We start from the raw sequence: 16611 nt of genomic DNA, 5'->3' as shown, positions 1-16611 counted from the left end.
ATCCTCATTTGTGGTTTAAATTTAATTCACTAAAATTCTGTATAGCATGAATGTGGATTATTGGTTTTGTGCTTGCATGTCATGATGTTATTATTGTAGGCAGAGGAGAAAGCATTAACTGGGAGTATCATGACAGCTGGCTGGACTGGGTGAGGATTAAGAGTTATGTGAGCAATGCCAAGTACCAGAGTGAGGGGAGGAGGGGGGTGGATGATGCAGCAGCTTTCTGTTAATAGAAGGGATCAGACAGAGACCAAAATACAAGAAAGCAAGTTCGTGTTTGGGTGGATAGCTACCAGGACGCTATAACATTCTATAGCCACTACTACATGCAAGCAAAGTAGGTAAACTTGTTTTGTTTGTTTTTAGACTCTCTATACACTAAGGCCTCTTTTACAGTGAGATGTTAAAGTCACACGTTAGAAAATGTTTTAATGTGGACTAACGCATAGCAACATTCACAGTGCACATGCTGCGCTTGTGCGTAACATGTAGCATTATTAGAAAGTGCTGCATGCTGTACATTCTACGCGTTATTACCGGTGTTGGACTGTTTGCACATGCTCAGTAATGACCTGGAAGCATACTTTTCATTGCCTGTATGCGACAATAACAGGGGATAGAGTTGCGATGTGACATTTTTGGGACGTTGCATTATTAATTTGCGTTGCGAATTTATCGCATCAAAACGCAACGTCCCACTGTGAAAGTAGCCTTATAGGTCATTATCCTGGATTCAATGTCCAACCCTGAAGTGTAGGGATGGTCATCGGTCAATGAGATTCAAATAATTTGAAGTTGATGCAGGTTTATGTAATACTGTATGCAGATTTTGCAGCTTGAAAACAGACTAATTGAATCCTGCCTAGGGGAATTCCTCTGGTCCATTTTCAACCTGGAGGCTGGTTTCACAGTGGGACGTTAAAGTCCCACGTTACAGCAGCCAAGTAACGCAGCCTAACTCACAGCACTGTGAAATCAATTGTGCTGTTCACAGTGCCCACGTTGCGTTACTTAGTAACGCAGCACGTTTAAACAAAGTGCTGCATGCTGTACGTTATACTGAGCTAAGCAGCATTAGACTGCTTGCACATGCTCAGTAATGTCTCCCCTCCTCCTCCACAGCCAGCCACATGGCTAATATTCACTGCACTGCAGAGACTCGTGGTAGGACTGTAGTGTTGTCTGGATCATGAACGAATCGTTCATTTGATCCGGATCTTTTTTCTGAGTCGAATCATCCGGATCATCACAGTGAAAGATTCGGTTCACAGTGGATGTCTGTCTGGAAGAAACAGGAACATACAGAATGTACAGTGCAGGGAAAGTCCTGTCCTGCTAGTCATTTCACCCAGTCTGCTTAGTAAAATGATTCAAATGATTTGGTTCAAAGATCCGGATCTTTTCAATGATCCGATTCAATGATCCGAATCCTTAAAAAGATCCGGACCTCCTATCACTAACCTGGAGCTGCTGCTTTGAGAGCTGCATAACGCAGCTCAATCTGACGTCCAACTTCAACACCACCATACATTGCGTTAGGGGCACGTTATGCGACCATAACGTCCCCTAAAACGCAACGTCTAAGTGGGTAAGTAGCCGGAAAATGTGTATAATCCTGCATCAACTTGAAATGATATGCACCTTATTAATCATCCCTGCTTCTAAACTGGAAATGCTTAAAATAATCTGACCTATTTAAAAAAACTAGATGAGCTAGAAATTTAATGTTAGGGTTTTTTTTACACTTAATCAGTTGCTCTGTTAAAAAGGAAAGAAAACTAATTTTAAAAGTAATGCCCGTGTTTTCCTATGGCACCTTTCACACTTAACGCGTTTTAGCTGAAATGGAAAAAAACGCATACTGCTATGGTAAAAAACGCATACCAATGCGCACTAACGCATACTAATGCACAGTAATGCGTACCAACTGATTAAGTGAATTTGGAAATTATCAGTAGTTTTTAATAATGATCAATGAGACACAAACAATTAAGTTGACGCAGGATTTTGCAAATTCTGTATGCAAATTTATGCAGTTTGACAATGAACCAATCAAAATTCCATCTCTGAAGAATCTGACTGGTCCATTTTCAAGCTGCATGCATTCTAATTCAAAGCCCTGCATAAACTCAGAATTAAGTGTTTTGACCATTTTGTAGTTATTCTTCATAATCTGATTAGTCCAGTTTATAGATGATCAATGAGATGCCAATAATTTTGGCTTTTATTCATGTTAAATTCAAACCTCATACATGTTAAAACTGGGCCAACCAAATGCACTTAAGGTCTGGAACCCACTAAGCCGTTTCTAAGCACTTGTGATTTGAAAAGCTCTTGCTAATGTAATGCTATGGGTGTGATTTCACTTGAGCGATGTGATTTTATAAAAATCCCCCATAGCATTACAGCTCTATAGCAAGAGCTTTTCAAATCACTAGCACTTAGAAAAGGCTGCTAGTGGGTTCAAGCCTTTACTTTAATTCCAAGTGGCCCAATGTCAAGCTGTCTGCAGTCATAAATCTTCATGTAAGTAGTCATTTAGGTACTTTTCTGATATGCTACACTTAAAGGACTACTGTAGGGGTCGGGGGAAAATGAGTTGAACTTACCTGGGGCTTCTAACTGTCCCCCCGCAGACACACCTGTGCCCGCGCAGCCACTCACCTATGCTCCGGGCCCGCCTCTGGTTCACTTCTGGAATTTCTGACTTTAAAGTCCAGAAAACCACTGCGCCTGTGCGACCGTGCCCTCCCTCCTGCTGACCTCACCAAGAGTGTATTGCGCAGGCCCAGTATGGTCTGCGCCTACGCAGTATGCTCTTGGTGACATCAATGGAAGCGAGGACAGTCACGCAGGCACATTGGTAAAAAAAAAACTGTGCCTGCGTGGCTGTTAACTCGCTGACGTCACCAAGAGCGTCAAATTCCAGAAGTGACTTGGAGGCGAGGCCAGAGCATCGGGGAATGGCTGCGCCGGCAGAGGACGGCTGCAGGAGACCATCAGAAGCCACAGGTACATTCAACTAATTTTTAAACCCGCATAAAATTACATTTCAAATTGCAGACCTATGTAATTTACTGTGGCCCATTGACTTTTATTATATGCATTTTCATAAGCGTATTCTGGATTGCAAATTGTGATTGCTCCTGAAAATAGCGGCACTTCCAAGCCCTAAAATGTCATTTGGGCTTTGGAAAAGAAATCCCAGAAAAATTGATTATATTTTTCTTTTAATAGCCTCTTTTTTTCCCCAGACCAGAATTTCCAATGGACACGGAGGTAAGTTATTTCAATACAATGTTACATGTGGAGTCAAAACATGTAGGTAGGGCCAAAGCTGCAAATGACAGCATCCATGCAGGAGCGTAACTACAAACCATGGGGCACCCCAGCAAAACTTTGATGGGGCCCCTTAATGTTCACAACCCTTCCCTTGCCTCCCCTTGGTGATCCTCACAACATGGGGGTCCATCTTGCAAGGGTCATAAAACAAGTGTGGCCATCAGGATCGTCACACCCACAGCATGTGTCGCCACAAAAACACCTGATCTGGAATATCAGAGAAAGGGAAGGTTAGTAGTTGGAGCCCCACACACTCCTCTGGGCCCACCTGCAGTCGCATGGGCTGCTCTCCCTTAGTTACACCCCTGCATCTGCGTCAGCCAGTTACACACTGAAATTATCTTTGGGCTGGTGCACACCAAAGCGGTTCGTGAGCGTTTTTAAAAATGCTTGGTGATAGAAAACCACTTGGGTAATGTATTTTAATGGGCTGGTACACACTAGGGCGTTTTTTGTTTTTTTTTCCACAGACTGGGGGGGGGGGGGTTCCGGGTGTTTTTGTTACAGAAGCTGTTCAGTAACTGCTTTACTGTAACAATATATGAAATCTGCTACACAAAAAAAGCTCCAAAAAACACTAGGCATGTTTAGAAAACCTCCACTGCACAGCTGAATCGCAAAATCGCAAATTGATAGTGATTTTTAAATCGCTAGGGTTGTTGTTTTATCATAGAAATCATGAGAAGTATTTTCCACTATAGTGATTCAATTTGGAATTCGCAATCACTTTCTGAAACGTATATTTGCCTCTGAAGAAGCAGTTCTATCTGTGAAACGGCTGTCAGGCTTTTGCAATAATCTGTCAGGAACCTTGGGGATGTATTAAAGGTGTTGTGTGCAGCATTTCCTGCTGGCTGGTGCCCGGTTCTCTATTTTGTTTCTTTTGTTACCACTTTAACTGAAAGTAATCTCGTTATTACAAAAACAAGTTAAAGACATTAGTTACATTGCATTATATATTAGTGATTGGTTTGGGGTGAGCAGAAAGGGACGTAGTAGCTATGTCCCTGCATGGAGATATGGCACTTTGCAGGGACTTAGTTACTCCTCCTGGGGGAGGACAAGTGGTTAATCTTACACTGAATGGATTTTTTTTAATTTCATTTTTTTAATATGCATATTAGATATTGGTGTTACATCATCTTAAATACAAAATACAATTACATTTCTGATACAGATACTTGAAAGGTTTCTGCATTTTTGGTAATCTTTGGTAATATTGCTCATTTCGGCCTGGCAACACATTGATTTGAGCAGCCTTATGTCTTACTAGCTTTAGTACCCCTTTAGCTTCACTCTTTAAGCCTTCCCACATGTGACAACAGGGAAATATGCAGGCAGCTAAGGAATGGTGAGCAGAGATGGATTTGTAATGGCAAGGTAATAAATCCGGAACCCCTTTGTGGTCCTTGTCACAGACCGCTAGGCCGGTCTGCGGATAGGGTAAATCAATCAGCGTCAGAAATCCTCTCACATGGTCATTTGTTCATCACGAAGGGTAACCCGCATTCGCAATTTGATGAACTGACTCGTGAAGGGAGCGTTCTGATACCAACCGATTCACCACACACATACAATTCAAAGATCTGCCACCAAGCGAGTTACACAGCCCGCTACTGTAATTTTACTAGGACTTCGAGAACGCTCTATTAACCCTTAGCAGTATGCAAGAATCTGGGTCAGATCGTTATGTTTGGGCCGGGTTCTCGCATACGGGTTATAAGTGTATACTTCTATTAAACACAGGGTAGCAATTTCAGGAGAATAGGTACGATTGTGTATGTTCAGCAAAAGGTCATAACCGCTAAACGATTTTTAAACGTTTAATAACAAAAATGCATTACATACAGTTATATACACCTATTAACACATAAACACAGAGCTTAAAAAAATAAAAAGGAATAAACTCAGAAAGTTCTTACTTAGTTAGCTGAGCAGTCCATTTGAAACATGAAGAAAATAGTCCAGTTTAAAGGTAGGCATTCAGGTTAAGTCTTTGAACACTGCAGGCGCTGGCTCTCCTTAGCGCCTGCATAGACGTTCCTTAGTCGATGGAATTTGGAGAACTCAGGAGGAGTTCCTTGCAAACACTTTTTACTGACCTCAGTTTTGGGGCGGTCACTACCTGGAAAGTAGGTATGTTTAAGGCAGGGTTACCTCCTGGCAGTCAGGTTGCCACCCACAGACTCGGAGCAAGGAATGTACCAATTATTAATCATTTGTGTAATTCCACCCCAGATTGGCATATCGCCAATCCGAGGCTATATTCATAAGCAGCTTGCGACCCTCTATTAAACGAGGCTATACACGCCTAGTCTGTCGCACTCGCTCTACGCAGACCAGATAAAGTGGTTTCTCTATTGATTCCTGATAGCCAGAAAATTATAAATCATGTGAGTGATAGAATTGATTTCTGGGTATCAGGAAATGTTTGTTGTCTTTCTGTGCCAAACCTATTTTGAATTATTAATACATTAAGGATTCCTTTGTTTGAGCCTCTGAGTTTGGAGGGAATTTTTTTTATCTTACTGGTTGGATCTAGTTTCCTTGGGGAAGGCTGTGCCAGCAACTGGCCCAGCGGGAGGTCCGGCTAGGTGTGACATTCTTTCCTGACCTGACACAGGATGTGGGGGGAAGGTTAATGTACTCTCTGCAATGCTCTCAGAGGGGGAAAGAGAAAGGAAGGGCATTTTTTTGTACAGTTACACAACACTGACAGTAATGGCTGGACCATACGAAAATCATTGCGATTTTGCGCACGACTTTCCGTAATATTCGTCACAGTCCTTATGGTCAGCTGAAGTGGTGAGAGGTCAGAGAAGGTGGCAGGTGGGCCACTTGACACCCACGAAGCCCCAGGCACCTGCCTAGGTTGCCTGGCGGATTATCCTGCTCTGCTGGTAATGAAGTGAGAAGCTGTGAATTCATGCAGCAGGTACTTTCTAAGTTTTACAAAACGTTTCTTTAAATACATATTCATATAAAACAATATTCTGTAAGGTGTACTTACTGGTGCTGGCTTACTGAACAGGAAGAGCTGAGATTCGATGCCTCTGCCTCTTGTCAGAGGCAGAGCCCTTAACCTGTACACTATCCACGTGTGTTTGCAGTGGCAGTGAAGCATATGTTCATTGTACTGTATGATTCACTGTGCGGTCACACCACGACTTTCCATTGCAATCTTACCACAACACAATGTGCACAGTGTGTGAATGGACCCCACATTTTCTGTTACATGGCAAAAAGCTTGTGGCCTTCTCCTAGGTCAAATCAGAACATAATTGAGTTGAAGAAAATTAGCCTCATTGAGATTTTTTTTCCCCCCTGTAATTCCAGCCTATAATGCATTCTGACTTTCTGCAGTTACCCTCACCTCCAACCTGCTGCCTAAGGAAATGCATATCTTGTTCAATTCTTGTTGATTGTTCTGTACTTAACGTATTTATATCTTTTCCCACACAGAAAAAATATCTTTTACTTGAGGAAGAGTAAGTACATGCACTATTATTCCTTACTGTATCGGTCTGGTATGCAGCAAGGTGCTTATAGCCAACAAAATTAGATTTGCTGAATTGGATAGAATATCTTTGTATACTGCATGTTTAAAAAATATTTGTTTGCGTAAATTTAACATCTATGTAGCAGACTTCTGGAGCAATATTTTCTCCCCCCAAATCTCAAAATTGGCATAAAGAAGAAACCTCGTTTCTGACATCAGCCAGACCCAGATTCATCCTTCAGATAGAGATCATAAAGTGTGATTTAATCCCTCACGGAACGTACTTTCAGTGCTGTAAATGTAGAATGACATCACTCCAGAAGAAACTTGGTATTGCTTTGGTATACAGAACCATATCTCAAAACTCAGTCTCTTCAAAGGAACTAGTGGTGTAACTAGACTTAAAGAAAACCTGTACTGAGAGAAACCTCCTCTGGGGGGTACTGACCTGGGGCGGGGGAAGCCTCTAGATCCTATTGAGGCTTCCCCCGTCCTCCTTGGTCCCACGGCGGCGGGGATGTAAATATTTACCTTCCCAGCTCCAGTGCAGGCGCAGTATTGGCTCTCCGCCTCGGAGATAGGCGGAAATGGCAGATCGCTGTCGGGTCGCTCTACTGTGCAGGCGCAAGTCTCCTGTGCCTGCGCAGTAGAGCAGACCCGATGGAGATCGGCTATTTTTGCCTATCTCAGTGCGGAAAGCTGCAACAGCGCCCCCCGCTGGAGCCAGGAAAGGTAAATCGGTGCTTGTCAGCCTTGTCGAGGGAGTATTCCGGGACACTTCGGGGGGGGGGCAGCGCTAGACTGCCTGTAGCTACAGGGGAGGGGGAAGCCTCATTGGGACCCTGAGGCTTCCACCTCCTGAGGTGAGTACTACCCAGGGGAACTTTTTTTTTTTTTTTGTTACAGGGTCTCTTTAAAAGGGCCCTCCCTTCGTTCCCAAACCCCATGAGGGTACATGACGGAGAATGGCAGCAGAGAGTGTTCTGCTGTGAAGCAGCATCTGGAAGAAGGAAAAAATAGAAGCTACTTGCTACTTGCTATTCTGCATAGCGGGAGGAGGTGGCAGGGACGGTTTTTGTGAACAAATTAGTGTTTTTGTATTTTTTGCTAACTGGCTGCAGTTACGGTTGGGGAGAGGGGGAGGAGAGGCCCCCAAAGAGTCTGGGCCCCCTGCAATGGCAGGTGTCCCAAGGGTGACGTGGTACGCCTATGAAAGGAACATTAATGAACACCGGTATTATTCCAGTGCAAGACAAATAGACTTTCATTAAAATGAATATACTGCAGCACCATTAGGCCAGAAAATCACCTTTTTGTTTTTTGGTCTGTAAAATGCCCTTAGGGATAGGTTTAGCTTTAGTTAAGGCTGAAATCCACAAAAATGTCCCATACAAGTTCATGAACCCATTCAATAGTTACTTTGTGTATTTTAACATTCCTTTGTTGTACTTCACAGATCTGAAGGGGAAGCTTTATCTGTCAAGGCAAGGCAGAGAAAAATAAAAGAAACTCTGTCATCACTGGGAATGGAGGTTGCAGAGGTGAAAATGCAATTCTATCTTTTATAGCAAGTTGAGAAGATCCTTACTGGCCCCCATGGCAAATGACAGCATGAAACATATTTTTCTTAAGGCTTCAGGCACAAAAAAAAAAAGTTGTGTGTATGTGTATATATAGAGGGGCTGCAGCACACAACAGGAAAACAGTGACAGGGGCTCTTGGTTACGCTTTAACAAGTTTAAGCTCATCAACCGTGCCTGGTTAGAGTAGGACTCCTGAGATTGGGGACACTTTGGTGCAGTTGGTGAGCTTAAATGCGTTAAAGTGTAACCAAGAGCCCCCCTGTCACTGTTTTCACTGTTTTCCTGTTGTGTGCTGCAGCCCCTCTGTATTTATATATTTCTTATGGAGACTGGGGTTCTCCAATTCTGCGTACATGTATTGCATAACATTTGGTTTGTGTTGCTCATCCCCCGACATATCTATATCTCTCGAGACAGGATCAAAGTGCAAAAAAAAAGACCACAGTTGTTTAATGGTCCAAGGCCTCCATCTAAATTGGCAGCCCTATGAATATGAAAGTGCATTCTCCAATAGATACTAATGTTCAATCTCGTTCCATATTCCACTCACTGCTCCTCTGTCACAGCTCAATCAAGGATGCTGGCATCCCACACACGTGTGAAAGGGGGCAGGGACCTACATTAGGAAGAAGCAGTCATGCTAGGGTAACATTGCATTATCATGACTGTGCTGCTTTCTCATGTCCTTGGCCCTCAATGTCTTGGCACCTATGGTCAGGCTCTTCAGTTATGTGAATACCCTAGTGCAGTGCAAAATACTGCTAGATTTCAAATTCCTGTCCAGAACATACATAGTTGCAGGACTCAAAAAAAGCAGCAATGATGGCAGGAAAGGGGTTGAGTGCTTCTCCAAGATTGGACCTGTCACAGAAAAAGTGTATTTTGGGTTGTCTGGGGTTTTCCTTGTTTTTGTGTTCTTGCTGAAGCTGTTGTCACTTGTCAGTGCCTCTCCTGTCTTTAGATCATGACACTGGGACTTCATATGCAAAGGAAACTGGCATGCTTTACAAACCATACTGCAGTAATATGCAGCTTACAATGTATTTTACTGCCATCAATGCACAATTTGCTTACATGCCAGTGCCTCTATGGAATGGCCAGGCTTGCCATTTTTTTTCCAGCATACAAAAATATTATTAAAAGATTTTATTGATTGACTTTTATATATAAAAAGTCAGCCAAGCTATGGTATCAGCTAGTAAAAGCTCAAATCCAGGGATCAAGCAAAATCCAGAATTAACAATATCTATAACCAGTTATCTCTAGGTAGAAGCACAAACCATACATACAAAATAGTGACTCTACTATTGGGACGGAGCCAACACAAATACAAATCTATGTTTTAGCGCTATTTCAAGAGTGATTTTGAAATATGCGAGTCACTCACTTGTTGTTGTTGCTACATACAGTAGGTGTGCATTTGCAAGTCCATATAAATGCAGTCCCTGAGCATCCTAATATTCCCTACCAAGGTTACCATTCTCCACTGGTAATATGACAATTTCTAATATGCGCTAAATAGTTTGTCCTTTAGAATGTGTTTCCTGCAACCACCTGTGTCTACATGCCCATTTATTAACCTAAATGTCCACTTTATTTCCATTTTGTTGTAGGACTCTTCTCCTCCTGTAATTGCAGTTATGGGATCTGGAGGTGGACTCCGTGCTATGGTTGCTTTTCTGGGTACGCTGTCAAAATTGGCTGAAGTAAAACTTTTAGATGCTACTACATATGTGTGCGGAACATCTGGATCAACCTGGTATGTACATTGTAAGAACAGTCCATTCCCTGCCTATTTCATAAATCTTTTCACTGCCTATTAACCTTTTTCACTTTAACAAATGGAAAGTAATCACAATTTTTATTTTTCCTCCACAAAAGTCGAATTCTGGCCTTGCCACAATTTACCCCAGCTAAGAGTACTTTTGCACTTTACACATTGTATTGCACAATGTGACAGTGCTGAAAAGTCACACAATGCGTTGACGTTTGGTGCAACTATGCAGTGATGCATACAGTACAATGAAAGAATGCTTCACTGCCCCTGTAAGCATTTTTACATTGCCTGTTAAACATACAGCATGTTGTGTGCCACTCTGTTGGAACCCACCCCACCGTACTTTATGAAAGCTCCAGAGGAATAGCATTGAGATTTTATATTTCACATTGCAACATGATGCAACAAACCGTGTGAATGGACCCTAAAAGTTAACCACTTGCCGACCATGGGTTCCTGCAATGATCGGTGCTGCTTGGGCTCTCCAGCCCGCAGCACCGATCAGGAGTGAGCCAGGGCGATCAGACTACCCCCCTTTTTTCCCCACTAGGGGGATGTCCTGCTGGGGGGGTCTGATCGCCGCCGGCTCTGTTCGTTCGGCGGGGGGGGGCTCCTCAAAGCCCCCCTCCGCAGCCATTTTCCGCCTCCGGCGTTTCCCTTCCTACTATGGGCAGCGCAGGACGGAGATCCGTCCTGCGCCGCCTACAACAGATGCCGGCGAATGAGAATGCGGTGATCCCCGGCCATTTAGAGGCCGGGGATCTGATGTAAACAGCGGGGATTTCTTCCCCGCCTGTTTACATATTGCCGGCGAGCCGCGAGCGGCGGCTCTCCGGCTGTTCACGGAGACACCCTCCGTGAACTGACATGGAAAGGCCGCAGACGACCAGTTTACGCCAATCGGCGTTAGCTGGTCGTCAAGAGGTTAAATACCTTCCCAGTCAACAGTGACTTTCCTACGCTGCAACTATCAAGCTAATAGTGTGAATCTCTCTGCTCACATCAGGGAATGTTTTCATTACACTTGCTGCCAAAAAAACTCACTTATGGTTAGTGACATACATTGCATACCTAATTTTCTTGTGTTTGTTTTTCAAGTATATCTTGATGGTGGCGCCGTAGCTTAGCCAATGCAAGATGACAAATCTTGCCAATTCCTGAAGATGCTTATAAGCAGACAGTAAATGACAGCCAGTTCAGGCACTGAAACGAGATGCAGTTTTAATATGTCTTGGCATATTGTTAAAATTTTTTGGAAATTCCAATAAAAAATATTGAAAATGAAACAAGATGCAGACTTTAGGTCACCCACAGCTGGTTATAACCCATGTTTATAATAGTCACTAAAATACTGCCATGTTAATTGAGGATCTGGTGGGCTGGGGTGCTTAAATGTATTGCCAACTGGCGGCAAATCTATTGTTGTTACTCTGCAAGCGGCGACACTTCGGTATTACAAAAGGGAAACTATTGCGTGATGGTACGATTAGCAGTCATACAGAAGGTAAACCAGGTTAGTATTAGATGCAGGAGCAGGAAGGGTAGTGTCAGTGAGGTTCATGTTAGATGTAGCAGTTGTGGGGTTAATGTTAGAAGTAGCAGCAGTTGGATGCAGCAGTGGTAGTAGAAGTTAGTGAAAGGTGTATCTGCAGGAGGGCAAGTGTTAGGTGTAGTGGGTGTAAAAATGTTACTATTTGGTTTAACAGCACTAAGAGAGCTAGTATGACAGGAGATAACAGGAGATAAGTTTGATGTGAGTCCTAGGTGATTTATAAGTATACTATTGATATAATGAAATTTACTGATAATACCATCGGCTACTCACACCAAACAATAGCATCTGTACTACATGTACGCATTTCTATATCATCCACTGTTCTAATGGACCCATTTTCACTCCTCGTTCTCCAGAACCACTGGATACATGAGGAAGTTGGCCCCTCCCCTAATGTAAACACACGATCATTAAATTTGCATTAAAAAAAACCTCTCCAGCCATCCCTTCAGTTTTGTTTGCCACCTTAGGAAATGTGATCTGTACAGAGTGCTGGTATAGTGCATGCAATTACCGTATTTTTCGGAATATAAAACGCTCCGGCATATAAGACGCACCTAGATTTAGAGGGCAAAAATCAGGAAAAAAATAAACTAAACCTAGGTGCGTCTATGGTGCAGGGGCTTCTTATGGACCTCTAACTCCCCCAAAACTGTCTTTATCTAAGCTACACTGCCCATCTATACTAACACCTGCTACACTACACTTCACTTTACCCCTGCTGCCCCCATCAACTACACATTACTTCACTAACCCCCTACTACAACTACACTACACTACACTACACTACAGTATACTACACTTCCCTCACTAACATCTGCAGCCAACCCAAACTACACTACACTTCACTAAGTAACCCCTTCAGCCAACCCAAACAACACTACACTACACCCCTGCTGCATCTCACCTGATCCTGTCGCCGTGATCCTCCCCTCCTCCATCTGCCTGTCATCACCTGAGAATCGCAGCAGCCGTCATCTGAGGGTCCCATTAGGTGTCATCAGAGGGTCCAGCAATCCATCCAGTATCCCCGCTCTTTAAGTGTCCAGGTTGCCGGATCCTCTTCGCTGCAGTCATGCTTGTATGCAGCCCCGGGGTGATCACGCGGTGATTACGCGCTGCCGGGGCCGCCTTCCTCCATAGTTACAGCGTCCTCTTCTTAGATACAGTGCCCCGTTTTGCGTGACGAGCGGCGCACGTGCGCCTGACGTCATGCGTGACCCCGGCGCACATGCGCCGCTCGTCACACAGAAGGGGGCACTGTATCTAAGAAGAGGACGCCGTAACTATGGAGGAAGGCGGCCCCGGCAGCGCGTAATCACCGCGAGCCTGCATACAAGCATGACTGCAGTGAAGAGGAGCCGGCGACTTGGACACTTAAAGAGCGGGGATCAGTCGGGGATACTGGATGGGATTGCTGGACCCTCTGATGACGGCTGCTGCGACATTGGATGACGGCGGACAGACGAAGAAGGCTAGGATCGCGGCGGCAGGATCCGGTAAGTATGTTATGGGGCGAAAATACCGTACCTTTGGAATATAAGACTCACCCACTTTTTCCCCCCAGTTTTGGGGAAGAAAAAGTGCGTCTTATATTCCGAAAAATACGGTACTTTAATTTCTCCCTTTAGCATCATGGAGACTGCATGTGAAGCTTACTTGCGGCTTGGCTGAAAGGCGGTGGTAGCCTCTGGGCTGAGTGATGTCCATGGCTCTGGCATTGGCCGGATGCCACTAAGGCTGGGATGTCGGCTTCGGTGTAGCGTGATGTCTCCTATGGTCTCTGCACATGCCCATGGGCTAAAGTGAGGGGGGGCAGCAGAGGAGGTTGCATTTCAAGGAGCATGGAAATATTATTCCTTTCTTTTAAACCAGCAATATCTTCTGTCTGCAATGCATTTCCCATAATCTAAACATCTAGTGGCTGGGATCCCCCCATGAGCAGATTTTTGACTCATTCCTAGTGGTGGCCTGTTCAGTAGCCTTTTTATCTGATGTGGCCATGTAATTCCTTAGAATCACTGCACAAATCCAATACTACCAGATGTGCAATTTGGCTTTAGAGATGGCCCGAACGGTTCGCATTCGAACGCGAACACGCAAACTTTGGTGGTTCGCGGTGAACTGCAAACTCTATGGTTTTCGACCCGCCCCCTATGCTACATCATTATGCTCAACTTTGACCCTCTACATCAGTCAGCAGACACATGGTAGCCAATCAGGCTACACTCCCTCCTGGAGCCCCCCCCCCCTTATAAAAGGCAGGCAGCGTCAGCCATTTCACTCACTCGTGTGGCTACAGTAATTAGAGAAGGGAGAGCTTGCTGCAAAGAGACACAGGGAAAGATTAGTTAGGCTCTTGTTAGGCTTGTTAGCTTACTCCTTGCTGATACTTATTTCTAAAAAGCACCCCTCAACAGCTCTTTCGAGAGCTAATGTTGTTCTTGTGATCTTATATTTTGTGTGTGTGTGTGTCCCAGACACTTGTTGCATATACAGCCCTGTCAGTCAGTCGCAGCTGGCCCTTGGCCCTTTGGTAATTCCTACTGCGCCACTGCCAGGCCCAGCACATTCAGTGACTACGTGTGACAGCTGCACATTTGTAATACCAATCACTGCATACCTGTTCAGTGCACCTACCTACCGCCGGCTATATATCGTTGCTTCATTGTGTACAGACCAAATTCGATCAGCTGGACAGTCCCTTTTGCTCTGTCATTGAGCTACCTCAGCCCGGCGACCATATGGGCTTAAAAACCGCTATCGCCTGCACTCTGGCTATGGTGCGCACCAGTCCAGCACGGCTGTCACTACACAAACGGCTGTTTGCGGTGTGTCACACAGTAAGTTTGATCTGTCAGTGTGAAGCAGTACACTAATTACACTACCTGATTGATGTATACACATGCAAGATGTTTGAAAGCACTTTAGGCCTCCAATTTACCATGCAATGTGATTTCTGCCCTTAAAATGCTGCTGTGCGTCAAATCCGGATTTTTCCCGGGGACTTTTGGCGTGTATCTCACTCCGCCATGCCCACCAGGTGTTAGACCCCTTGAAACATCTTTTCCATCACTTTTATGGCCAGCATAAATGTTTCTAGTTTTCAAAGATCGCCTCCCCATTGAAGTCTATTGCGGTTTGAAAGTTCACGCAAACCGAACGTTTGCAGAAGTACGAGGTTCGTGAACCTAAAATCGGAGGTTCGAGCCATCTCTATTTGGCTTAACACCTGTTAGGGGGATGTTAGTTCCAAACAAAAACTGTGTTCTATGAAATCTGAAGGGGACCTCCTCTTTGGCAAGGATTTGGAGAGTATTCTTGAAAGATCAGGGAAGGGTAAAAAAAAATCTGATTTTACCCTGAAAGGACTTACAATTGAAAGTTTATAGTGAGGAACAAAAGTCTCAGCCGCCAAGAAAAAGTTAGATCTACAATGTGGGGAAGGGAAAATCGCCCTTTATGTTCAATAAGCCCACTGCTCCAAATACAAGGAAAGATGAATACTGGAAATAGTGCTGGTAGTGGGGTAAGACTCCTTCACTTCGGGCAAGAATGGAAACTAATTACCCAAAACACTTTCATTTTAGATCTGATAATTTGTGTGTACAAAATAGAATTTGCTCCCCCCACAAAATTTGCTCTTGCGGGTCTTCCCAGGTTGATGGGAGAGCCTCCACTCAGTAATATGCAGAGTCCCAGCAAGTCAATGTCAACAGGGTTTTTATCAACAGTCTTTATAATCAAGAAGCCTTTGGACAAGAAACCTTGTCCTGAATGATCTTCGGACACCCGAAGTGAAAATAAACGAATGAAACAAATTTTTGTATCTATCTTCCCTCTCCTAAAAATGACTTTTTAAGATATTCCACAGTTTTATTTTATGTTTAAATCTACTTTTTAAGTTTTTGTTTTTGTTTTTTTTTAACTGTTTTGTTGTTTTTGCTCAATGACCCTTTCATTAAGTATGCTAGAGTTAAAATCCATGAACTATTGACCCTTTTATATCTTTCCTGTTCTCAGAAGCTTTTTTGCTAGGAAAGGGTTTTATAGTTGGAATTTCTTATCAGTGAGGGTCACAATGTAGTCACTTCCTGTCTGAGTCAGGACTGAGTCAGCCACTTACATACCTGATATTTAACTCTTTCAGGCAAAGAAAGAAAGGAACACAGCATAGTTTAGTGTGTGGCACTGTACATACCCATATCTATCTCATCATGTCACATCGGGTATCTTTAACTAGTTACTGCACTAAGTGCAGTATATCTAGTCTCAGCAGGACTTCATCTAAAGTCCCAGGCTGTAGATATTCATCTATCACTGCTACACGCGCATGCTTGCTCCTGCGCATGTTCTTGTTGCTGGCCGTTAATGGGGAGATCTGTGAATGGGAACGCATCAATGATCGCCAGCATCAATAAAATACCTACGGTCATTGTAACAAAGTAACACATGTTCCTTCCTGTTCGCGTTGTAACAGTATGCAAATGAAGATGTGTGGGGACATCTTGTGGCCAAATACTAAAATTACTTCTACTTTTTTTTTTTTTTTACATACACAGAACATTAAAATTAACCCCTTGCCACTTCCATAGTTACCCAAATAAAACATTTGCCTAAAAAATACATAAATGGTTACCTTGGGGACTAAACCTTTCTTAATATGTATGTCAAGAGGGGTATATTACTGGATAGTGTAATGGTTAAGGGCTCTGCCTCTGTTCAGTAAGCCAGCACCTATTCAGTACGAGTTTTTTTGAGTGAGACCCTAACAGCCTACTGAGTGCGCTCTAGTGGCTGCCTTGCAAGTGCTTTGAGTCCGACAGGAGAAAAACCCTATACAAATAAAGGA

At 43.7% G+C, this 16611-nt stretch overlaps 1 protein-coding gene across 8 annotated transcripts in view; it reads left to right on the top strand.

Annotated features, from left to right (window-relative positions):
- The first annotated feature begins 202 nt into the window (after positions 1 to 202).
- The window catches only part of LOC137521658 (cytosolic phospholipase A2 gamma-like), a 125906-nt gene continuing 109497 nt past the window's right edge, over positions 203 to 16611 (top strand). For 5 of the 8 annotated variants that reach the window (XM_068241270.1, XM_068241260.1, XM_068241250.1 and 2 more), the window contains exons 1-5: positions 203 to 340; positions 3258 to 3282; positions 6808 to 6833; positions 8301 to 8385; positions 10041 to 10186. In XM_068241270.1, coding sequence (XP_068097371.1) covers positions 330 to 340; positions 3258 to 3282; positions 6808 to 6833; positions 8301 to 8385; positions 10041 to 10186 — 293 coding nt within the window. In that variant the 5' untranslated portion in view covers positions 203 to 329. Of the gene's footprint in view, positions 345 to 3240; positions 3283 to 6807; positions 6834 to 8300; positions 8386 to 10040; positions 10187 to 16611 lie in introns of all 8 variants that reach the window. The other 3 variants (XM_068241241.1, XM_068241230.1, XM_068241279.1) reach the window with 3 other exon arrangements.

Source organism: Hyperolius riggenbachi, chromosome 1 (assembly GCF_040937935.1).
Source record: "Hyperolius riggenbachi isolate aHypRig1 chromosome 1, aHypRig1.pri, whole genome shotgun sequence".
Taxonomy (NCBI): Eukaryota; Metazoa; Chordata; class Amphibia; order Anura; family Hyperoliidae; genus Hyperolius; species Hyperolius riggenbachi.
The sequence above is the reverse complement of the archived record's forward strand: the minus strand, read 5'-3'. Positions and strand labels throughout refer to the sequence as shown.